Source organism: Calidris pugnax, unplaced genomic scaffold (genome assembly GCF_001431845.1).
Source record: "Calidris pugnax isolate Ruff unplaced genomic scaffold, ASM143184v1 scaffold377, whole genome shotgun sequence".
NCBI lineage: Eukaryota > Metazoa > Chordata > Aves > Charadriiformes > Scolopacidae > Calidris > Calidris pugnax.
Window position 1 is genome coordinate 87,830 of NW_015091128.1, and position 26,111 is coordinate 113,940.

At 38.9% G+C, this 26,111-nt stretch overlaps 1 protein-coding gene and 1 long non-coding RNA gene across 2 annotated transcripts; one reads left to right on the forward strand and one right to left on the reverse strand.

Annotated features, from left to right (window-relative positions):
- Positions 1–222: 222 nt before the first annotated feature.
- On the reverse strand, positions 223–10,634 carry RALA (v-ral simian leukemia viral oncogene homolog A (ras related)). The gene is made up of 4 exons (XM_014958461.1): positions 10,479–10,634; positions 9,484–9,692; positions 4,979–5,153; positions 223–2,152 (listed from the first exon to the last, which is right to left on the reverse strand). The coding sequence occupies exons 1-4, from the start codon at positions 10,590–10,592 to the stop codon at positions 2,030–2,032; spliced, it is 621 nt and encodes a 206-aa protein (XP_014813947.1). The 5' UTR covers positions 10,593–10,634; the 3' UTR covers positions 223–2,029.
- LOC106897684 lies at positions 5,070–22,987 on the forward strand. Its single transcript, XR_001413816.1, has 4 exons — positions 5,070–5,389; positions 13,782–13,936; positions 16,012–16,183; positions 22,739–22,987. It is a non-coding gene; the product is annotated as an uncharacterized LOC106897684 (long non-coding RNA).
- The last annotated feature ends 3,124 nt before the right edge of the window (positions 22,988–26,111 follow it).

Sequence of the window (26,111 nt, forward strand, 5' to 3'; positions counted from 1 at the left end):
TGAGCTCTAGATTAAAGGTAGCACACGCGCAGTCTCAGCTTTTATAAAGTGGCTTTGTATTGACTAATTACACTTAATCTACAATTTCATACACCATCCCATCCCACCCCACCCCCCCAAAAAAAAGGCTTCTGGATTATTTAGGTTTAACTGCTTGACAACTGGCATCAGCTACAACAAAGTTTATCAATAACATAGTTATCAATTAACACCGCACAAGCGTTTAAAAAAAAATGGAAGTTTATTCATCTTTCAATGGCTCAAATAGCAAATAAAAGGACAGGATAAGGCATCAGCCAAGACAAGTTTCAAGTGTCCAGTGGCTTCATAACACCTCAGTTCCCAGTATACAGGTTCCAAAGCAAAGTCACAATGTTAGTGGTTAGACTCCCTGGCTAAATAGACCCAAAATGAGTACACAGTAAGATGAAGACCGGCTTATTTGCCATAGTTACATAAGTAACTTTAATTCTGCACTTGGCAGTCTACTAAATGCACATACAAAATTCCTATTGATAAATATTTAACATGACAAATATAACTTCTAAGACTTGAGTCCCTAAAATGTCTGTTAGCATGGACATTAAATATTTGTTACCTAGTTTGCTTGAGCACATTTTGAACTGTCAGTTATAGGCTTAACACATGTATAAAAAGTCTAACAGTTTGTGGAATTGATCTAGCCTGTCTTACCCCAGGAGTCCAAAAACCCTCAAACACTCTGGTATATTTTTAGTTAAGATGCAGCATACTAACCATGTGCTAGTATATTCCTGCTGTTCTGAAGCAACTGAGGCAGCATGTTTTGTTTGGGGCTTTTGGATGCACACGGTAAGTGTTCCTGTATTGTAAAGCATGTTTGATTGTTTGATATCAACATTAACTAGAAAAAAAAAGTAGCTACAATGTTCCCCCGTTTGAAAAATCAACATGGACTAGACGGAACGGTACAAAACCTCGCGAAGAGCTTCAGCGTAACACACCACCTTCCCCTAGCTGAGGATTAGGAACACAGAAGAAATGAACCCATGACACCAGAATTTCCCAGACAACATCTGAACTCAAACCACATTAGCACTACTGAATCAGCTCCACTCCACCCAACTCCAAGGAGTTAAAACCCAAGGAACATCTAGACAAAAAAAAAATATAATAATAAATCTACTGGCAAAAGGGAAGTTTCAAGGTATCAGCACGTTAAGTTTTAAACAACCATTCCAGGCTTAGATGTGCCATAGGCTTATGATTTCAGTCTTATATGTATTCTGACCTTTTTGTTTTAAGATACCCTCTTGTTTACCGAGTTACAGGTGACAGAATATGCTCTGTGTTATTCCCAATACCGGCGTATGGCACACACTTAAAGAACAGACACTGTGCAGGGACAGTCTCCAGGCTACAGCCTTGAAAATACACCCTTGATTAAGCCACCTGTAATGTTTTAGTTTTTAAAATTAAGGCATATTCAAATGTTTCAATGTAAAAGATTACATCGCTCTCCCAGGTAACGCAGAACCACGTGTGATTTTCCCCCCAACATCTCTTGTTCGCATATACATTATTATTCTGTTCTAATTTGCATAACTCCATGGCAAAACAAACCGCATACCGCGTGGTTAGCTATCATGGTCACAATTGTCATTTTCAAGGCAACAAAAGACAAGATGAATTGACAGTTACCAGTGATAAAAAAAGTCTGCTTTACAAGAACCCAAAGTAATACTTCCCCTTCTCTGGTCACCATTAAAGAAAAGAACTGCCTATGAAACACTACATTCAGAAGAAATGTGAGAAGGTAGGCAATTATGAAATGGACTGAACTTTGCTTCTCTTGAAGCCACATCATTATTATTATTATTTTTTTTTTCAGTGAATTTGACTTTCAGTGCAGCTCCAATTCATGCTTTTAGTGATACATTACTATTTCCAACGTTAGAGTAATTTCAGTCACTTGAGCCTTCAATGGCATGCTTATAAATTATGGTTTTTATTAGTATGGTCAGGGTAGGAAAGGAATTCAGGGTTAAGATTATAAAATGCAACATCTTTCTCTGATCCTCTTAGCTAGGCTTTTTCTTTTCTTCTTCCCGTTCTTTTCTTTGCTGTCTTCCATTTTTCTGGCTCTAATTTCTCTCATTAAATCGAAAAACACCTAAAAGAAAGATGTAATAACGTAAATGCAAAACCAGTCAGAGACATACGAGTTAATTCAAGCTTTCACTGAGAGCCATTTCAGTTGGTTAGAATAAAGTCAATTACATGCAACCAGTTTGAGCAAAGAAACCCTCAAACAAATCTTTCACTGGTTTTGAAGGCCAAGTTGATACGATGAGATCCTGCATCCTTGTGATATTTGCTTATGAATCCTGCCAGACAACTTTCCACAAGGATTAAAACAAGAGCCTCATCACTGGCCAAGATTTTTTTTTTTACCATATTATCTACATCTTAGTGAGGGGACTTGAGGAAATCAGTTTATGTTTCGAGTCTTTTCAGTGATGGGCTGTAAAGGTTGAAAAAAAGTGCAACATCCAATTCTAGAAACTCATGAAAGGAGCTGTAGCACACGCTGAACATCTCATGGTCAGTATGTCCCATGCTGAGTTATAGGGGGTGCAGGGGGGAGCACAGCAATCAGCATTTCCTTTAAAGCAAAGTTATCAGACCAGCTAATTTCAGGTGCCACATTACCATCTCAAAGTACATATGAACCTCATTCTCATCAAGTGGTTTAGTAGGAAACAAAAATGCCAAAGGGTGAGATAACACCAATGACTTATTTAAGAGAGATCCTACTGTCGGTTAAGACTTTATGATTGGACTGCTTCAAGCTACTTTATTTATTTGAAAAGCATATCTTGACTTGCAGGAAACTACAGCAAATAATTTCATCATTATAATTTGATTGTAGCAAATCAGTTGAGCATTTCTAATACTTCTCTCTCTCTATATGAACCTCATTTTCATCAAGTGGTTCAGTAGAAAACAAAAATGACAAAGGGTGAGATAACACCAGTGACTTGTTTAAGAGAGATCCTACTCTCAAGACTTTATGATTGGACTACTTCAAGCTACTTTATTAATTTGAAAAGCAGATCTTGACTTGCAGGAAGCTACAGCAAGTAATCATTGAATCACTATAATTTGATTGTAGCAAACCAGTTGAGCATTTCTAATACTTCTCTCTCTCAGGGGATGTTCTCTAGATCGTACTTAAATCTGTGCAAATTGTATGGTGCAACTCCCAACTTGTTGAAGCAGTGATACTACAGTATTTAGCTGCCTGAGGTAGGTAACCTTTGGAGAAGATGCTTGGTGGGTCACTTGATAGAAGCCAATTGCATTTTCCCCAACTGAGCATACCCGCTACTCCGGAATTCAGAGGAGCCAGACTTCTCACAGAGAACAGTAACTGAAGTTCATGTAGCAAACCTCATACTTCAGATGCTCTAAGTAGCTAAGAATACCTGGTATTTACTAGTGCCAACAAAGCCTCATTTCTGGACTATCAAACCTTCATTCTATATGCTACTTGCTAATCTGGATCCAAACGCCAGCAGCTCCAGCAAAAGAGACGTGGAGGTGTGTAGTAGCCTGGCATGTGCAAGCAACAGCTCTGCATTAGAGAGCTATTAAAATACATATACACACACACACACACTTTTTTCCCCCCAGCTGCTAAAGGATGGTTCAGTAGATTCTGAAGAGCTGGAAACATACTTGCTAATCTGGATCCAAACGCCAGCAGCTCCAGCAAAAGAGACGTGGAGGCGTGTAGTAGCCTGGCATGTGCAAGCAACAGCTCTGCATTAGAGAGCTATTAAAATACATATACACACACACACACACTTTTTTCCCCCCAGCTGCTAAAGGATGGTTCAGTAGATTCTGAAGAGCTGGAAACATGACTGTAACAGGTAGATGTTAACTGCAATCATGCGCCAAAACTAAAAGATGTACTAGTTTTTATAATAATAAAAAATAAATAATCAAAGCTGCATTGAACAATAAGAGTTCTGCTGTATTTAATTGACTTAATTTTCTCCACAGAGCAGCATAAAGTTCCTGCTGTAGTACTGAACAATCCATTTCTGCAGGAAGACAACTGACAGGAGACAACAGTTCAGTTTAACACAACAGAACTCACATTATCAGCTGTCAATTGCAGTGTGACAGCTGTACAGGAGGATTTATATTAGAGAATGTTCCAGCGTGTGATCAACTCTGTCAATAGCTCTGAAAGGAAAGGCTGGCAAATTGAACTGAACCACTTATTTCTTTTGCCACATCTGTTACTCTTGCAGCCTACAAGGCTGAGAGCTATTCCAAATTATACATTCTAAGAAGTCCTGTCTTTTAAAGTTATAGCTGAAATAGTTAAAACTAATCAATAATTTATTTTATTGGAGACAAAGATTCTCTGCCTCTTATCTAATGACCTTCTGAATCGGGTTTTATCCCTGAAAACTCTGTTTCAACTCTGTTGAAAGCTTAAAAGGGTTGAGACAATCCTCATGGAAGCACCATGCAGCCAGGCATCTGGTTAGATGAGGGTAGAGAGGGCTCCAATTCCTCCTTTACCTACTTCTGTAAGCTGTTTTATTCTGGCTGAGGATCAGACAGCGTTCCTCACCATTCAGAAGCAGATTGTCTTCTAGTTATAGCAAAGGCAGTAAGAAGTCTAGGCCAAAATAGCTGCCTCAAGAATTTTTTAATGAAATACAGTCTTGTATAATGTCTTGTATAATGACTCCTTACAGTTCAGGATGGGATAAGCTCGTTATGCCTAACGTTTTCACTGTTCTGCATGAAGTCACCTAGTCATGCATTCCTCCTAAGCTAAGGGAGAAAAGTATTTGATTCAAATTTCACAAAAATAATTGCTAAAATAACGAACATACAAAGTATGACCCACAGACAAGAGGTATAAACTAAGAACTGATGGAGAGATTCTTTGTATAAAGAGGCCGGTTATTACCTTGTCAACATTAGCTCGTGTTTTTGCAGAAGTTTCCACATAGTTAACATTCCACTGATCAGCTCTGTTTTTTGCTTCCTCTACAGAAACTTGCCTTTTATCTTCCAAATCTGATTTGTTACCAACTAGCAAAAAAGGAACATTCTCATCTTCTTTTACTCTTAAGATCTGCTCCCTGGAGAGGAAAAAAAAGGAAAAAAATAAAGAGAGGAAAAGAAAATTAAGCTTTGCACAGAGTACTATTCTTAGAACACAAAAAGAAGAACTCAGACTAAATACTCTTCCATCTTCCCATGAAAAGCCACTTATTCATTTTATGACGCTTATGTAACAGTAAAATCTTCAACCTCATTACGACATGATACAGAATGAAGACAAAGGCAGCCAACTAGTCATCCAGGAAGGAAGGAGGTGAGTCAGTAATAAACTAGAAGAGTAGAACGGGATTGTTTTAGGTGAGAATTAATATTAACGAGTCATTCCTTTTACTAAAGGTGTTACTTAAAAGCATTTTCTGTTGTCTTTATATTACTATTTGTGATTGCCATTTTTAAGCTACCCAAACTCAGTTTTACACTTGATTTTTTTTCCCTAATAAAACGTATGTGATATTTTTAAAGCCGATACAATGGTCTACAGCAAACCAAGACAAAAAAAATCTCTTCTTTTCAGGAATCTTTCTGAAGTCAATTATATCCAGTCTCTGCAGAGAGATACAATTCTGCAGAGACTGAATATAATTCACTTACAATGTGTACACATACAAGTTGTACACACATCAGATTTTTAAAGACAGATCCTTTTACCATTTGAACTGCTAGGATGAAGGGTTTAAAGTTGTATGTAAAACTCAGTACTACCAGTAGTTTTGTACATAAGTCTTCAACACTGAAAAAAATCATGAAAAATTCCTTCTAATTAGAAATGCACTAAAAGTACCAGGAAGAGCAGTTTTCCCAGAAGAGGGGTATTTTCTATTTTGTCTCAGAAAGGAGTAAGAAGTTAGTAGTGAAATGTACCCCCTTGACCGTGGAGCAATTTCTCAGAGACTGCCAAAAAGCCCAGAGAAACATAATCCTTTCGCTGGCTGAGGTGAAACCTATTGCCAGATTTAAAGCTGAATGGAGAGAAGCTGAAGAGAATTAATTAACTGATATTCTGGAGGGCCCCTATTTGGTGTAGGGCAGGATCCTCCTGCTGTTATATAAGGCTCTGTAGAGCATGCAGTCTTGTTGAGGAAATCTACTCACAGAGTTTAAACTGCAGTTAGCCCATCTTTTTTTTTTTAAACCAACAAATATTTATTTGAGGCAGCTTGAAGCACCACATTCACCTCTGAGGTGTAATTAAAGCAACATTCCTTTTCTCCCCCACAAATATCAGTGCAAATGTTTTGACAGGGTCTGCAGCCATCCAAAAGTTGTTTGAATAGTCAGTGGATTAGGAAGGGTGGCCAGAAGAAAACTCAGTGCATCACTGCACTTATCTGTGAAATAAGACTTCTGTTAAAAACTAGGAGCTTACAACACTAGTTGTTTAGGCAATGCCAAACAATTTCACTGTATAGAGTTAATCTAACAGTGATGCAGATGACAATATTCTCCTTTGAGCCCTCTCTGAAGACTGATATCGCCTAAACAAGAAATATCTAATTAATGATATTGCCAGCTTGAAATCTAGAATTTAAAAAAAAAAGATAATAAAAAAACATTAGAGCCAGACTAATTCTACTCAAAGCAATACCAATTTTTTTCAAATTCATTTTCAAACTTTCAAAATTTCAGTTTAGTAATTGCAGGTCTGCTTGATATTGAAAAAAAAAGTTACTTGGAGCCATGTCTAGGGAAGGGGTTGAGGCCCCATCCCTGGAGGGATTGAAAAGCCGGGTTGCCATAGTGCTTAGAGACATGGGTTAGTGATGGGTTTTATCAGAGTGAGGTTGATGGTTGGACTGGATGATCTGAAAGGTCCCTTCCAACCTGGACAATTCTATGATTGGTGAGAGCAGTGCCACCACTCCAAACATCCCCCCCTTCCTCCTCCTTCCCTCAGCTTTATAATGGCATTTCAGAGCACACCAGGAACCTCTCTGAGGACACTGAATAGCAGTTAACAGCTCTCCTGTTCCAGCAGAGCAAAATTCCATGGAAACAATCAAACATCCCAAGTTCTTCTGGACATCCAAATTCTTCTTAACACTTTCTTTCCTATCTGCCTCCTAAGTAGCGTTCCCTCAGCCTGCTCAACAACGCCAGAGGTATTTTAACTGTACCTTCAAGAGATACAAGGTACTTCTATTACACAGAGCAGAAACCATGTCATTTTTCTAAGTTACATTTTAGCATTTAGGGGTCTAGAGTTTGAGAGCAACTTGAAGGGCACGATCAGATTCAGATTGGGGAGAGTTTTAATCTCTTCATGTAGCAGTTAACAGCTCTCCTGTTCCAGCAGAGCAAAATTCCATGGAAACAATCAAACATCCCAAGTTCTTCTGGACATCCAAATTCTTCTTAACACTTTCTTTCCTATCTGCCTCCTAAGTAGCGTTCCCTCAGCCTGCTCAACAACGCCAGAGGTATTTTAACTGTACCTTCAAGAGATACAAGGTACTTCTATTACACAGAGCAGAAACCATGTCATTTTTCTAAGTTACATTTTAGCATTTAGGGGTCTAGAGTTTGAGAGCAACTTGAAGGGCACGATCAGATTCAGATTGGGGAGAGTTTTAATCTCTTCATGCAAAGGATTTTTTTTTCCTTTCATTTTTTGCTGTTTGGGCATGTATATTGTCAACTCTCACCTTTGCTGCACAAGTAGGACTTTCTTTAGAGCAGTAGAAGATCACATACTTCGAAGCATTAACAAGGTTTTAAACAGATTTGAATAGGTCATTTTGCATCCTAGAGGAGCTCAATTACACTAAATAGTTCTCCAGGACTGACAATACCTAGCAGTTACCTGCACACCACAGGCCTGCCCCTCCCTCCCTCTCAAAAGATGTGGGGACACACGTATACTGAGACACAAATAAAAAAAAACACCAGAAGAGGAAAAAACTCACTGCCTCCCCTCTACATACCTTTTCTCCTCTCTTAGAGATTATATTAAACACATTCTGATACTTAATGCCAATTAAATTGGACTGTGACAGCATCTCAGAGAAGCCTTATTTCAATGAGATGCATATATTTTATTTTTATATTTGTTTCCTTACACTTATCTTAAAAGTTATCTCCTCTCCTATTTCACTACACTTTGAACTGGAAAAAAAGCTTTCTGTTCTCTTTTGTCCCTTTTTTTAATCTAGCAATAAGTAATTTAAATAGGCTTTCTCTTTCAGCCAAAATTAAACACCTGTAATATACTGCTGCCTGTCTAATAGTCTCTTACCATTATAAGAGTTTTAATACGTTGCGTGCCTGAAAAGCTTCTTAAAAATCCTTATCCTGTTAAGTCTTTATTAAATCAGAAAGATTCAGTTCCAAATTTTGTTTTCACTAAGTTGCTCTGTGTTAAGTAAAATACTGACTTTGATGGGAAGGGTGAATGCTATGCAGAACTTTAGTCCTGTAAACTCAAAAGTTTATACGAGTATCTTACATGGAGAAAAAAAAAAAATCTATTCAGACAAACCTGAAGGGCCAGGTTTACAGCAGGCCTTCACACAAAATGCACGGCTACTACAGAATGTGCCAAGATACTTCTCATCACTGCTGTTTGTAAAATTGTCTTTAAGAGGTAGAATGATTTGTGGTGTTGATACTGTGCATTTCACTCTCCCAGAAAACAACACACATACTTCACTTAAGACTCTGCAGACAGACACCACCAGACAAGGGATTCTTCTGTGCAGTTTCGACTGGAATCTAGTTGTGTCATCTTAATAACTATAAAGTATTCTAGCAAAAAACAGCTGGACACGCTCCAGCTGCCCTTTTGCTCCGGGTGCACAGTTTAAGAGAAACACAACATAACACTCTATAGGGAGCAAAAGCTAGAAGCAGACAGCTCTAGTGGGAGGTGTCCCTGCCCATGGCAGGGGGTTGGACCTCGATGATCTTTAAGGTCCCTTCCAGCTCTAACCACTCCACAATTCTATGAGTATGTGGTATTGTACATATATGACATGCACCCATACTGCCTATGCAATTTTCCACAGATTCATTGCTTTGGAAAACAGTATGCCTACTCACAAATCCCACTGCTTGGCACAAGAGCCAAGCAACACAGACTGAACGAAGGGCAGAAGCCTCCTGAAGGTTGCTATGTGTCTGCTCCGGCGGCGATAGCCTTTCTGGTATTCAGAAACACGGCAGCAAAGATAGCTGAAGTGGCACAGATAGCAAAGGCATGGCCAGGCATCCCTTCAAAACATTGTGTGACTACAGTAAGAGTTGTTATCCAGTCTGCACTATCATAAGGATATTACAAAACAAACAAACAAAAAAAATTCACTTGTAATTATCTCATCATAATTAGAATAATTATCTTGCCTTGTAACTTACCTGAAGTCTGCAGTCGCTGCAAAGGATTCCAGCTCTGTAATAGAGAAGACACAAAGAAAGCCTTCTCCACTTCGGAAGTAGTTGTCTCTAATTGCAGCATAGTCCTCCTGCCCTGCTGTGTCCAATATATCAATTTGAACTTCTTCCCCATCCAGAACCACCTTTTTCCTGTAGCTGTCTGCTTTGGTGGGCTCGTAATCTTCAACAAACTAGAAAAAAAAAATATAATTCATGGTATAAAATCATGTCTGTACAAGGCAAATGCTTCTATTTGCATATAAGGACATAAGAAACATATGGTTACAGTAACTAATAAGTAAACATATGTATTTAGGCTACGTGGAGTACTCAAATGATTCATAGTTAAAAAGCAGGCTCTCCATCAGCCCAAACAGTTTCTAGGTTTTTGCTTTCTCCAGCCATTACAAGGAAATTTTAGAGGTAACTCCAAAACCCTGTCTGTGCACTACCCAAGCCTCTGCTTCTGGTCAAGCACAGCATCTGGCTGGGTTCCATTATGCTATCAGGCAGTCCTGATTTTGAATATATGAAGTATAAATTTTTTAAAGAACACTGAAGCTGTATCTTCTACCTTTTAATCAAGAAGAATGACTTTCACTGAGAAAAAAGTAAGGAAACAAGAAACAGATTTTCTTTCCTCTCTGTAACTGCAGCATAAAAAAACATGGAAAAAACCCTGGTCATCATTTCAGGCACCATGCAACTCACCTAAGTGAAGAAGCTTTGAGCTATAATACCTATAGAAGTTCTAATAGGTCTAGTGAACAATGACAAAACATACTTGTAACATGACAGAGCATCTAATTGCTCAGAAGTCTGAAAAAAGTGAATAAATTTTTTTTTTATTCAACTTAATTGCTGACCTTCATATCCTATACATTTAGACCCTTTCAGAAAATAACTGTACTGCTGAATGCTGAAGTAACACAATGCAGCAGACATCTCCTGAGATAATTGTTAGTGCAGATTCTTACCTCATCATACATAAACTGTAGTGTTAAAGCTGATTTTCCTACACCACCGCTTCCCACCATGATGACTTTGTGCAAAGCCAATGAATTCTGTCCTTTAGGCTTATTTGCTGCCATCTTTGGATTGCAGAAAGTTCACAGGTATAAAGTGAAAAAAATCTAGAAGAAAAAAAAAATATTGCTTCATTAGTTTTCCTTCTCCCACATGCACTGTTTAAAGTGGATTTGTTTTAAATCCCTGCATATTTAACAACATAATTTCAGTTCTGCTATCTTCAGCAAAAGCTGTCTGCTTTTTTCACTGGAAGCCATTCCACAAATTATACCAAGTTCATCTTTTTTGTAGCACGAGCAGAGAAAGTGTTCCCTGTTTGGAAAGGGCACAAGTGAGTTCACAGCATCCAAGAACAATTAAGGGGAAAGATTTACATTTTGGTATGTAGTGTTTTCTTTTAGAGACGAGGCATTTGTCACGAATTCTTGTTAGTTTACTAAGCAAGAATTGAAAAAGGAAGCCACAGTGAGTCAACACCACACAAGAAAACACGAGATATGACAGCTGCCGGGGAAAGCAAACAGACATTTGAAGGAATTTCCAGCTTAAATGGCAAGCGCCAAAACTCAGCAGCAGCAAAGATTAAGAAAAGCAAGCAAATGTGTAACTTAAAAAATAAAACCACTCAGTTTCAGTAAGTCATTTGGGAATTGAAAGAATAATCTATTTTATGCAGAGTGGAAAGATTCAACTTGCCTTCCTAGGCTACAAATGCAGTTATTCAGTATATACGTAGTACATATACAAATGCAGTACATTTGGAAAAGTTGTGTCAGTCCCACAACTGCTTCTTCAAACACAAATCTCTGCATCTCACCAATGTGTTCTCTAACAGTTAATTCAGTCTCAGTGCCACAACTGCTTCTTCAAACACCAATGTGTTCTCTAACAGTTAATTCAGTCTAATGTGGGTGCACTGGTACCAAAAGTAACAGCCCCATTAGCTTTTTTTTTTTTAAAGATCATGTTACAGTTTTAGCAGCTCTCCCACTACTATCTTCTCACACTTTTGTTTCATTCCCTATCTATCCCAACACTAATAGAATGGTATTTGTGTTATATGAAGACACAATATTTTGTCTGCTCGCACAGTTCTTAAGGCATGGGAATGTCACTGCACAGTGATAAAATGTACTCTCCTCCAGAGTTTTAGGGTCAAAACAAGCTCTGGTGTCCAAAAAACACGACACCTACATTACAGAAGATGTAAACACAAGAGACATCTATAGTGGTAACTAGGAACCAAATGCAACTTAGATTTTGTTAATTAGAAAGCTCAAAACGAACACATTCAAATGGCAGCACAGTTTAGTTATATACAGAATATTATATTATAACAATATAACACACCAGATAATAATAGTGTAGTAAAGAGACACCATTACATCATTACTTTTACCCATCGTGATCCTTTGACCATCTCACACTAAAATTACATCCTCCTGCATAATGAATCACCTTTGTGTGCAACTTAAACAATCACAGCATGAGTCATGACAATTTGCTGAAAACTTGTATCAAAATCCCTAGCTGAGGACACGCACTAAGGTTTTGTTGGTAACAGTGAGACAGTTAAGTGTAAAAGCATGCTGACTGAAGCTTCATTAGAGATCACAGAATGACATGGGGTTGGAAGGGCCCTCTGGAGATCATCTAGTCCAACCCCCTGCCAAAGCAGGGCCACCCAGAGCAGGTCCCACAGGAAGGTGTCCAGGTGGGTTTGAATGTCTCCAGAGAAGGAGACTCCACCCCCTCCCTGGGCAGCCTCTGCCAGGGCTCTGCCACCCTCACAGGAAAGACCTTCCTCCTCATGTTTAGGTGGAACTTCTTATACTCAAGTTTGTGCCCGTTCCCTCTTGTCCTGTCCCTGGGCACCACTGAAAAAAGACTGGCCCCATCCTCCTGACACCCACCCTTGACATATTTATAGGTGTTGATCAGATCCCCCCTCAACCTTCTCTTCTCCAGACTAAAAGCCCCAAGTCCTTCAGCCTTTCCTCATCAGAGAGATGCTCCAGGCCCCTCATCATCTTTGTGGTCCCCAATTCCAGAAGGACAGGGAACTGCTGGAGAGGGCACAGCAGAGGACCACAAAGATGATGAGGGGCCTGGAGCATCCTTCCAGCCAGTCCTTCCTGGAATTAAAAAACAAATAAAAAGGTATACTGGTTTTGGCTGGATAGAGTTAATTCTCTTCAGAATAGCTCATATAGTGCCACATTCTGCATCTGTGATGAGAACAGTGAGGATAACACACAGATGTTTTAGGTATTACTGAGCAGTGCTTATAGAGTGTCAAGGCCTCTTCTGGTTCTCAGGCTGCCCTGCCAGCGAGTGGGCCAGGGATGGGCAAGCAGATGGGAAGGACAGGGCTGGGACAGCTGACCAAAGGGATATCCAAAGGGACATCCCATGCCATAGCTTAGCAATAGAAGCTGGCAGGGAAGTTTTCCGGGGATGTCCTTCCTGGGGACTGGCTGGGCATCAGCTAGTGGTGAGCAATTATTTTGTTCAATTTTTGTCACCTGTTTTTCTTGGTTTTTTCTTTTTTTTTTTTTAAAAAAAACTTAAATTAAATTATTTTAAAACTTAAATTTTCTAAACCTTGAATTGTCATTATCTTACCCCAGGAGTTCTCTCACTTTTACCCTTCCAATTTTCTCCCCCATCCCACTGGCAGGAGGGATGTGAGCAAGCAGCTGTGTGGTTCCTTAGCTGCCTACCAAGGTTAACCCACAACTTGTGGAAAAAACTCTCTGGATCACATCAGTAACAGTACCCATTCTGCTGCCCAAGAATTCTGAAAATGGAATTGAAAATTAAGACCCTTAGATAACCTTTCTGGGGAAAACAATTTAAGTGGAATGAGCATGAGTGATTATAGAGATGTAGCAGAGAAATTTAACTAACATTATATTACAAGGTCTTTTAAAAGGAGATGGATGAGAACAAAAACACATCTGTGTTTTGGCCATAGCGGCTTAAAAAGAACCATTACTTTCTTTTTACTCAAGAGGGAGTATAAGAACATGAAAATAGCTTCAAGCTATGTGTACACTTCCAACCTACTATGCTGCATTTTGAACTATTCCACGCTGTTTTGTCTTTGTGCTTTTCTCTTATAAGGAAAAAATGTGTCCTGAAAAGTCATGTTTAGGTTTTTTTAAGCATGCATTTCAGACAAATAATATAAAGAAAATTCCTCTGAATTCCAATAATCAACTGACAACAGCTTGGTTTGACAAGTTTAGATGACAACAGACACTCTCAGAAGCAGAGGAACCGAAGTACCAGTATACCAAGATATGCCCTACACCAGCCCTACTGAGCAACAAACCAGACTATTCTTCTATAAGCCCTTCAATGCTGGAACAAGTCCAAACGAATTCAGCAGGACCTCTGACAGGTGAGTCAATACTACAACCTGGGAAAAAAAATTCAAATACACAATAGTGATGTTTCACACTGTAATATTTGTGTTAAATTAACCTACGGTCTTCAGGTTGATTGAGCAATGTCAAAACTCGTATTTTACTATTAGTTGCAATTCAACAAGTAGTGTCCCAGTGTGACAAAGAGAAGCTGCCGCTCATTTGTGCTTTGTGCAACAGTTGATTCATATTTGAAAAGCCAAAACAGTAACGTCCAACCAATAAGATTCTTATAAATAATCAGGTTAGTGACAATGCTCCTTTTCACTGAAAATTCTTTAACCAGAAAGATTTTAGGGCAGCCAATCATTTTCAGCAGCTGTTTTACCTCAAATCAGGACAGAAGCCTGGATAACACCCTTTCGAAGAATCGTAAGAGATTGAGTCAAAGAAAGAACCTCAAAAACCCAACCCAACCAGTCAAAGCAGTATCCTGAGTCATCAAGTCATCAATAACTGTCAGCAAACAACATTCCAGTGAGACACTGAAGACAGCAAAACTTCATGCTACCACAGGCTTCAAATCTTAAAGATAAGCTCGTTGTAAATACTCTGCCACATTTTATAGTTGGAGGAGGCCCAGGGAGGTTGGTTTGCTCTCAAATTCTTCACAATCCAATAAAGATATAATGCTGGCAAAATTCAGGCCTGCTGAATGGTAGCCAATGTGAAAAGAGAGAGAGAAATAAGTTACAAACAAAGCAAGAACAGTCTGAATGCTGTGCAAATGACACTCAATCCAGAGAGACTGTTTCTGAGCATATGTTCCACTAGAGAAGAAAAAGACCTTGAAAGTGATAAGTTTTAAGCTGCTGCCATGCGATTCTACCTGTTTCAGTCAGTTTTCAAAAGCAAAGAGGAACACAGATTCCCATTTTAACAGTAAAGCACCTGAAATGATGTTTCATGCAAAGTAAGTTTTTCAAGTAAGTTTTTCCACCCTTGATTTATGTAGCCTCACTTATTTTTGTAAGTAGTATTAATTTGGGTCATATCTAGTTTCTGATTTGTCCTACTTTATAATTATGATAAATCTGACAGACTGTGGCAAGAACCCTGTGGTATGAAGCTCAAAACAAAAAAGCATACTTACATATTAGGTATACTTTTATTTATTTATTTTTACTCTTCATAGTGCAAAATTTTTGGGGGGTCAGAAGATGCTTACGTCACCCTACAGCAGAGAGAGGTTCACAGAGAGCCACGCAGGGTGTTGTCAATAGCTGTATTATCTATTTATACAGGTCAGCTTTTTGCCACACCCATGGGTAATCCCCATTGCAGCAATACAGCCCATGACATATAGGAAAGTTTATTTTTAAACAGTTCTTTGCGTAGCCCAGCAAGTTGGAAAGGAAGTGAAAGCTTAACTGGCTCAACAACACCCTGCCATACCTTCACTCAGAAGGGAGAGAGCATTGTCAGACCACCACTCTTCACCTCTGCTGCAGATAAACTCCTAGGAAACTGCCCTTTTCCAACATGCTCGAGCAGATAAGGGAACAAACAAATCAATCTCAGTGGCTGCTCCACCAAAGCAAGCAGTTCTCAAAGCTCCTACAGCTGCTCGTTGCCTGCTTGTGGATAATCACCCCCACAGCTCTGTGCTCCCTGGAATGGCAGCCTTCCAGTCACAGCTAGGATCATTTCTGTAGGGCCAGGTTAGGGAGTGATTAGTTTAAATCAGAAAAAAACTGCAGGGGTAGGAATTATAATTTATGTTAGCATCAGCAATGGTATTATGTCCAACACTCTAGAAATCTGGTCAATGGAAAGAAGAGTATGTAGTTAATTTTTAAGATCATCCTACATGATTAAGATCACACAGCAACAGGAACTTGTAGCTGAAGCTGTAAAGGGTTAATGGAAAGAAGAGTATGTAGTTAAACAATTTTTAAGATCATCCTACATGATTAAGATCACACAGCAACAGGAACTTGTAGCTGAAGCTGTAAAACTGTTGCCTGTCTTGAGTGACTGGCTTCTACCTGTATCAATACTAACTTCTCCAGAGTTTCACACCTCACCTAACATTGCATTTCTTGCACAGGGGACCTGCTGTCTCTAATCCCCAGTGGATTCAAACCCAACACTGAGGTCCATCCAGCAGAGGAGCGAGCTGGAGAGTGTTCCTCTAACAGGACTAGGACAAGGGAAGCATCGTGTTAACTTCTGCCTAAAGTCTTGGAGCACAGAGTGGTTATTCAGATCCACAAGAGTAGGTAAGATGATCAGGTGCCAGCAATAAAATAGGTTTTCATCTCCAGGGACAGTGTTTTCAGAGAAGATATCTTTGCCAGTACATGGTAGTGAGGAAGAAAAAAAATAAAGTAGGAATATTTAGTCTCCTTACTACATTAGTCTTTATTTTGTCCTCCCATCTACTTCTTCAGCCCATTAAATTGAGACATAAAAAGATGTTTTGGAGTGAGAAAACTTACATCCTTTTTATCCCCTCACTCATATTGCTTATCTGATCAAATTCAGATGACTCCTCTAAAATAGTCCTATTTCTCAGATGACTTTTTCTTACAGAATAGCTTGCTCCAAACCAATCAAAGCATGCTTCCTTACAATTCTTTCTTCCTTACAATTCTTCTTCCTTACAATTCTTGATCTCTGCAATTTCTCCTCTACATCCCTCCTCAACACAATAATCCTCACATTTATACACTAAAAGAGAGGAAAAAAAAGGGGCCAACAGAATAGTTGCATATCAGCCCCAACGAGGCAACAGACATCCCGTTCAGATTGTCTCCTTCCCCTCACAGGGAGCACAGGTATCCATTTCTCCCCCTTTAGCCAGCAGCACATAGTCAGGAAACTTACAGGAACTATCATATCCAAGACACCTAAACCTCTGTCAAATGTACCCAAAACTGGCCGAACAGGCCAAAAATTAAAAAAACGAACATACGATCAGCGTAATTTTCTTAGAGAATGTGACTAAAAGAGGTCAAAAAGTCACTCTGTCCATTTTGATCCCCCTGGAGTCTTGTAAATGCAACGTCAATGAGAGCAGCCCAGGGAAGGAGAAGCATTACACTGAAGACACATCATTACAGGCACAAATTCAGCTGGCATCTTCTGCAGTGCTGTACATAAAGCTGAATGCAGGCTTTGTGAAAATGCAGTTGTCCTTAACAGGAGGACTCTGATTTGCTGCAGGCGTTTGTTTGAAGAGGACTAGTTAAACATAGCTTTGTATTTGGAGATAGTTGGTACAGCTAGTAGAGTAGATTCTAGTTAATAACTAGAGATAGCGGTGCGTTTCTTCGATTACAAAACAATTTCTTGTATTGTTATTTTTATAGCCTTCATAAAACGATGACATCAAAACTGAATTCCAGTTCTTTTGTTTCCTTTAAGGGAAGATTGCATAAAGATTTGCAAGACTGTCAGATTAACCTCATTACCCATTCACTTTTATGATGAGTAACTTTCTTCCCTGAAGACTCTTTTATGTAATGAGCATCAATTACAACCGGTAGCTCATACATCACAGCATCTGCTTTTACTCTGTTTTTTAACTGAGTTAGAATTTGATACTTTTGAAGGAATAGAAATAATCTAATTGAAATATGTGACCTACCTGCACAATATTAAGAACTACAGTTAGGATACTTCGACCAGGATACTTCCAGAAAGGCAAAATGTCGTTATCATTCTCTTACTGAACAATTAAAGAAAATTTAGTAATGAAGACTCATGTTCTTCTAAATAGATAACTCAATAATTTTTTAATTAAAGAAATGAATACCTGCACTACTCTGTAGTTTACACTTAATGTAGTCTATCAACTCCAGAAACATTAGCTACAACCGTTTATCTCATTCTGAAGTGAAAATTTATAGCCTTTACACTTAATGTAGTCATTTATCTCATTCTGAAGTGAAAATTTATAGCAATTAGTTAACAGTAACCCCATCTTCTAAAGCGAGTTTGAATATTACCCAAAGTTTCTTAATTCCCACCAAGTGATTCACAACTCTGTTGCCTTGCATGACCTACAAATTACAAGTTCAGCTTTCTGAGATAAAGTGCAGGACCAAGAATTTTAAGAAGCATCAGCACATATTTCGTGTCCCCAGGGACCATCAAGCAATATGATCTTATCTGTTATTAAAAGACCATGGTTTCATCCACTGACTTATTGAGCCCAGTAGTGTCAGTTTGGTTTACAACAGCAAAATTATGCTCGAGAATGCATTGTTTGAAAATGATCACCACAGACTGGTGTACTAGATGCAAAATATCTGGAAGTCACCTCAGGAATGACTCAGATATTCCTGCAGCAAAAATGTTCCTGAAAAAAGAGGGAGGCAACTCCAGGCCTAATCCTCCCAACAGCTGCTTCCAATTACAATATTCAAACTAGATCAGCAGAAACACCCTATGACCCAGAAATAGATAGAATACATGAGGACATAGGATGGGATACATGATGCCAGCTGTTTTAAGAACTGGAGAGTAAGGAAGTTTTTTCAGTTAGATCAGCATTATTGTAGTAAGCGTCATTCCATGTCTCAAGTTTGACTCGTGTTTTTATTACAGTTTAAACATGCAACATCTGCCAAGCTCTGCACAAAATAACATCAGCGTTTTATTAAGGTAGAACAAATATTTCAAATATTAAATAATCGCTCTAAATTCTGAGTAGTAGCCTAAAGATGAAACCAATCCCAAATATCAAACCTATCTTAGAAATTACTAGTCTCATTGGACAATGAAGCAGGCTGCCTGAACCTCAACCTCAGAACAAGTCAGAAATGCTTTCACAATAAATCCTTCCCTTTCTCCTGAAAATAATCCTTTGACATAAACCTGTTTAACTAGGAATTAGGATTCATAGCTTCCCATGACTTTAACATGCAGTTAAGCCACATTCAAGGTTTGGTAAGGGTGCTTCTTTCCAAAGCTTTCTAGTGCGCACCATAAAAGGCGCTTGTCTCTCCCACACCCACAAAACAAATTTACTAAGGTGACTACACATCTACTAAGAAAAGTAAAGAGTAGAAAACTGACTTAAGTTCTATCTCACAGCAGCACCAAATCTCCTCAAGCAAAAAGCCTGTATTTCCCAGCTCTTTGAGACACATACTTCAAACTGTAACCATATCCTGGTGTTGAAACTGGAAAAGTCAACTGGTGAACCCTTCACCAAGTAACTGAGGCCCCCTCCATCCTATAAATGACATCATGCCACTATAAAGCACAGTGGTCCCCACACACCTGCAGTCTGTGCTCTTAAGACATCATTGCACAAATTGAGATCTGTCCAAATAAACCACCAGCGAACAGTAAACAAGTTCACGGCCTTCCAGCAGTCCCCCAGAAGCTCCGTAGGACCTTAGTGCCAGCTTCTGAAGTGAGAATAGATACGTATTACATATGGTTTAAGTCACTGTTTCAGCACTTTGGTACCAAAAAAAAAAACCTCTTTGGCATCCTGCAGGAGGATTTCTGGGGAGGCATTTCCATACAGAAATTTCTTGACACTCATATGGAGCAGCACAAGAAAACCCTGACAAACCCTTAACAGCAGAAATAGTCTGGAGCAAAATCAAGGTCTTAAGATTTTAAACCTTTCAGTGTGCTAAAACCAAATGAAGCAGCTTCATTATTGTCCACGTAAAGAGCCAACAGAACACCCAGCACTGGAGCCCACCCGTGTGTGTCTGTAAGGCTGATCTAAACTGAACCTGCCACACTCTGACCGACCGTATCCTTCCTCCCAATAGCACCAGTGTTTGCAACAAGTAGGTGGCAAAAGCAGTTCAGAAATCACTCCAGACAAAAATTAACCTATAGAGGTTTTCAGGCAGTTTAACTACCTAAACAAGCTTGCTGGCACAGAAGACAGACCAGAAAGGCACAGAGCTGAGCATGGGAAAAGCTGAACTGCAGCACCCCCAGCCTATAAATACTGTGGAAAAGTAACCTAAGCGTATATGGTTCCTCAACTGCAATTTAGTTGAGGATTTATCATTTTTTTAAGTTGTATGATGTCTATTGTGGAACATTTGGAAGAATTCTAGATATTTGCAACAGCCTATCTGGATTGATCCAGAGATCAGTGTGAAAAGAAGCAAACAGTCACAGCATCATGGCTAACACCACAGTTCTCACAGTTCAATTGACTACAGTTACATTATGAAGTAATTTTGATAATATAGACATTTACACGAGAGTCTAGAACACTGTTTCTGCTTCCTCAAGATCATTGCCCTATCTCAGTCTATTCCAACCACTGAGGGAACTTCCCTTTCTGAGCTTGACAGTGTTGAAGTGTTGCTTTAACACGAAGTGTAAGAGTCACGTCTTAGATTAAATTTCTAAACATGAAGGTCTGTAATCTAGAATATTAACACAAGGCATTAATTTTGTATTGATTTAACATTATATACCCCGAGGAAAGAATTAACAGTAACAGCAGCCATGGTAGAAGAATGAACAATTACATGTCATGAGCCCGTCAAAGCTATCCATGCTAGAGACTCGCATGGATTCAGAGGCAAGACAGTCAAAAGAGGTACTATAGTGCTGCAGTCGATTTTCTAACAAAAGCAAAACTAAGAAGGGATGAAAGGCTGAAAGAGAGGAGGAGGACACCTGCAGAAGAGGCTCCCATTCCAAATACTCATGATCAAGTCTCCTGACAAAAGTCAAATAAGGGGAGACCGCGCTCTCACCAACTCCCTGAAAGGAGGGTGTTCTGCAGAAGAGGCTCCCATCCCAAATACTCATGATCAAGTCTCCTGACAGAAGTCAAATAAGGGGAGACCTTCTGGCTCTCTCCAACTCCCTGAAAGGAGGGTGTAGCCAGGGGGGGGCGGTCTCTGCTCCCAAGTCCCAGGCGATGGGACAAGAGGAAATGGCCTCCAGTTGCACCAGGGGAGGTTCAGATTGGAGATGAGGAAACTATTTTACACAGAAAGGGTTCTTAAGCCTTGGACTGGGCTGCCCAGGGAAGGGGTTGAGGCCCCATCCCTGGAGGGATTTAAAAGCCGGGTTGCCATAGTGCTTAGAGACATGGGTTAGTGATGGGTTTTATCAGAGTGAGGTTGATGGTTGGACTAGATGATCTGAAATGTCCCTTCCAACCTAGACAATTCTATGATTCTATGAAATAACATTCACAGGAGATGATATGTAAATCTGCTGTTACTACTGAATTTTATTCAGCATTTGATATAAAAGACATTTTCCCCATTTCATAATATGCAAGAGGCAAGGTATAGCCTTACAAGAATGAATTTTAGTAACACAGGATACACAATGTGGGGTCTTAAGTTAGTGCTGTTCAATTAAGGACTGAGGGAAGAACTTCAAGGGCACTTTTAAGCTAGTGTCACCAAAGACATACTAGCTACAGTCATTTTCACCCTGTATTTCAAGTGTAAGAAAGCGCATTTGGAAGCTAACTTTTGACTGATAAGTCAGGCATCACTCCCACTTGCACAGAGCTGCCGCTTCCAGCTATTCTGGAAAGCAACAAAAATGGAGTTCCCTTGAAGGCACTATGCCAGAGCTTGCAGCATGAACCTCAGCAGTTCACTTTTAAGAGCAGTTCAAGAGCTCTGCATTCAAAAAGTCGCTCTCAGCATATCGAGTATCATAAAACCAGCTTTTTTTTTTTTGTCGACCATACTTGAAAAAAAATCTCAGCCACATCACTGCGTCCTTTTTGCCCCTGTACGCTTACACTTCAACATTCACTAAAGAAATTTAAGGAAAATTTAAACATAAGCATTTTGACTTGGCTTGATGGAGTAAATTCCCTAAACAAAGTCTGAAGAAGGCTTCCAAAAGACATACTTAAAAAAAAATATAGGTTTGCCAGACCAAGTCCATAAATCAGGTTCTCCTCTAACACAACTATCTCATTAATCGTTAACAACCCTATATTCTTCCTTTAGTTACAAGTTCAGAATGTCAGACGTGCATTTTCTAGAAAAAACAAATACCCATATGGCCATTTTTACAGCCAGAAAGGATGACTTGAGATCCATAAATCCTAAACCCAGAACTCCACCCAAATAGAGTTTCACTGCTCTCTAGGCAGGGAAGTTAACTTGTGACAGAGAAATCTATCCACAAATGGGACCTGCAAAGCAAACCCAAGCACCCACTATGGTCACAGCAGGCTGCATTCAGCACTTAGGGATTCTTACAGGAGGGACTTCATCCGTGTGTTCTGGCTGGTAGAAGCAGCCTTGTTGTGTGGGAGGCATCTCACTTCACAGCCAGACAAGTTCTCATCTTGATAGCTCAGGGGGTTTATCCTGCTCAAAACTAAGTTGTTTTGCCTCATTAGCCAATCATATAGTATTATAGCGAAAACTCACATGAACACCCTTGAATTCTTTCAAGGTATTAGCATAGACAGAATGAACACAGAAGCCTTGTTTGAATAACACTCCTATGAAATTCTTGACATAGAAAAAGTTTAAGCTTTCAAATAAAGCGTTTTTTGAGGCAGGCGCTGCCTTCTTCCAGGTGGTCAGTGCCTAGCTGGGTGAAGTTTCAACAAAAGCAGAATAGGAATACCAAAATACACTGTCCTTCACATTTTATTAGTTGGCTTCTGCAATGAAGGATATAGGGAATGAGTGCTTCAGCATGTGCAAGCACATTTATATCAAAGGCCTCAGCACAAACGGTACAAACACACAGGAACAAACACAGGTCACTAGCAAGAGAGGTCAAGCAGCAGGTACCACCAAATTCTCCATCTCCTCTTCACAAATACAGGCAAGTGTTCTCTTTCCCCACAGGCAGACTGCATCAATACACCAGCCAAATGGAACCTAATAAAATAGGAGCACGTTGGATTTTGCAGTTCAAAAAATTCCTTTTATTCCTCTAAGGAATCATCCAGCTGTAGCAAATAAATTTCATTAGTGAAATCTGACTTGGCAAAGTAAGTTACTTCATTCATTTTATGATTCTGCCATCTGTTTTACCACCCAATTACAAATGTGTAAGTACTCTTTTGTAGTATTATTGTAAGAGTGTTACTTCTGTAGCCATGTTTTGTTCAAATAACTTCTCCTCCTGTTTACACTCTACGCAATGCAAATTGCTCCTTCTAAAATCCTAATCATTTTTCTGTTTTATTCAGGGGAAGAGGATTTCATATGCATGGCTCACTGAATGAGACTGGCTTGCAAATAGGCAGACTTGTGATTAACCTTTTGAGTAGGTGATTCAAGGACACAAGTGGCTGCATGGTAATACAGCATTCATGAAGCTGAAACACTGTTTAGTCTGATCCCTTCCCATTTTCAGATGCTGTTTATTCTAAAACTATTAGATGCCCGATTTGAAAAATAGGTTGAGTCAATCTAGTAGACCTAGAAGGCCCATTTGGGCAATAATTGTCTTTTAGTTCTATGTGTTTGCCAATCATATGATACATGGTAGAGTTTCATGACTATTTCATGTATTATGGGAATAAAACATGCAGTGGCCAGAAACAGATGGCATTCAGTTCATGAACCTAGTATGAAATTATTAATATTCAGGTAATTTATCAATCTCCACATTAAGCGCCAGTGCAAGGTGGCTTTGACCTTGCCTTGCTTAAAATACTGATCAGAACCTTTCTTGCAGCATCACAGAAGACATTTCCAAGTTAAATGTTCTCAAACTGTAAACTAGTAACTTTTTAAAATTGCTTTTTTGTTCCTATTTGAATTCTTATAGCTCTTATCATGCACACGATAATGCAGAATGTTGCAGAACTGTTAAATGACTTACAAGAGTGTAAGTGTCTAAGTTTTAAAGAACATTTTTTTAGATACTTTGTTCTGTTATACAGCAATGTACGTGAAAAATCATAGATCAATTTCTGAACACAGGAACAAGCATAACATTCATTTTAGACTATCTGGGTAATCAAGTGAAGCAGCTATCAAAAACTGCTGATAAATAACCTAAAAAATAATTTCATAATTACACTCTAAAGGCAAAGAGTCTTGGAAAAGGCACTGTTAAGGATGGAATACTATTGCATGACACTAGATGGGTCTTGAGCATGTCTGTCTTCCTATAGCCAGACACACAACACAAAAACTAAAGTCATTCCAGTGGTGGTCACAGACCAAATTTGGTTTATTTTAAAGGTCAGTGTCCCCAGGGAAGAACTACCATAGAAGTCTGTCTATAAGGAAGTCTGATATCTTTATCAACATTTAATTGATTCCGTTCTAACGATGTTGCAACACCAAACACTACCAAGTGTGAGCTGTATTGCTTTTTGTACATGTGAACTTTTAAATTCCAGTGAGAAGTACCTGACCTAATACCTTTTCATGTTGCATGTTGTAATACAGGATTTTCTCTGGCCTAACAAAACCTTCACTAGTACTGACTTACAAAAACATTTCATTTCCAGCTGATCACTTGCATACTTTCAATTTATCTGTAGTACTTCTAATAGCATCAGTTCTCCACAGAGTCAGAAGATAATTTTACAGCTTTTTTTCTTGAGAGGTTTATTTCCTTTACCTTACCCCACACACAGTCCAAGTCATGCATAATGTCTGGAAAAGTTTGTGTTGTTAAACCCCATTCCTGTCATTCACAGATAATGGTCAGCATGAAAGCATGATCAAGTCTACTGAGGAACAGAAATTACATTGCTGTAAACCTCTCCTTCAAACTACTGACGATCTAAGAATAACTATGCCATCCTGACTGGGTTAGTTATCACCATTTCAGTATTTTATCATATTGTATTTCTTTTTTTTTTTTTTAAGATAATCTAGTATTTGGCTACAAGATTGTTTCTGCTTCAGTTTCTCCTCCTAGAATTGCTTCTCCATATCTGTAAACAAGTCTTACCTCCTACCTATTAGAAAATTTACAATATAAAGCCTTGCTCTGTGCACAATGAATGGTTTTCTTCAATTTTTCCAAACTACACTTAAAATCACTTTGCAATGCTCTTCAGAATACTACAGTCTGAAGAAACTCACTTAAACTAGGCATGTTATACATAGAGGCTCAGTTCTAAGTCATACATCTTGCAGTGGAATGCATTTGTTAGATTACTTCATTCTTGCATTTGTTTTGACTGCAAGAGCTATAAAGCTCAATTTTCGCAAGACAGAAAATGCAACAGATATAGGTTAACATTCATTTAATTTTAAGAAAAACAGATGCTCCTCTACTAGAAAAGTTCAACACGTTCCAAACCAAGTTACCTAAAACGATCAACTTTGCCAATAAGATCCAATAAATAAATAAAAAAAACCAGACAGGACGGTAAAGAAGTTTCTCAAAATAAAAATCAGGACCTAAGGTTTTTGAATGATTCCAAAACTAAACATTCTTGGGCAAAGAGTCGAGAAACACTAGCATTTTGGTGAGCAGCTGCCCTATAAAAACTTACTTTTAAGTGTAATTAACTGTAAGCCCACCAGTAAAACTAATAGCTACAAGTCCAAAGTTACTGACTGACAGGGAGCCAGTTGCTTGGGAATACAGATACAGGCTTTCCCAAAATATTTTGTGGATCAGCCACTGACCTCTTGAAGAACCCCATTAATCTACAAATTGATGGTCTCCCTAGCTCTGAACACAGGAAATACTAGTTGGCAGTGCCTGCAGTGGGATTCCTTAACACAGCACAGAGACATTAGATGTGCAATGTATGTTAGTTAAAAGGGAGTATTTTTCCCTCACAGCAGTAGCAGAAGGGTAAAATGTTGAGATCATGACTTAAGAGGCAAATTATTACCAAAATGCAATGCAAGAAAGAGGACTGAGACACAGCTTGGATTTAGCATTTAACTCTTTCAAGTCCAAAAGGCAGCTACAGCTCCTGCTCCACTGTTGTTACACAACCACACCTGAGACAAGTTCTTCCCAGAAAGAAGGATGCACTTAGAAATATTAAAACGGGTGAAATAAACTAAGTGGTTTTTCCAAAAAAAAAAAAAAACACCTCTGTTTTTTTAATTAATTGTTCTAAAAACAGTCCTTTATGTCACACTATATGCTAAACCAAAATGACTACTGACGCACACCAAATTAATAATTCAGACTAGCAACTTAGTGTTCTTTATCAGTCTTCATTAAACAGGGAAAAACAATCAAGTACCAGCATTTTCTGCCTCTCAAGTTGCACTGGGTATCTTCCTA

Excerpts from the sequence above, each read along its gene's own strand:
- RALA (XM_014958461.1), bottom strand. The coding sequence starts at position 10,592 with ATGGCAGCAAATAAGCCTAAAGGACAGAATTCATTGGCTTTGCACAAA. Across the intron at positions 9,693-10,478 it reads TACAGTTTATGTATGATGAG|TTTGTTGAAGATTACGAGCC; the intron begins GTAAGAATCTGC and ends TTTTTTTTCTAG. Across the intron at positions 5,154-9,483 it reads GCAGCGACTGCAGACTTCAG|GGAGCAGATCTTAAGAGTAA; the intron begins GTAAGTTACAAG and ends TTTCCTCTCCAG.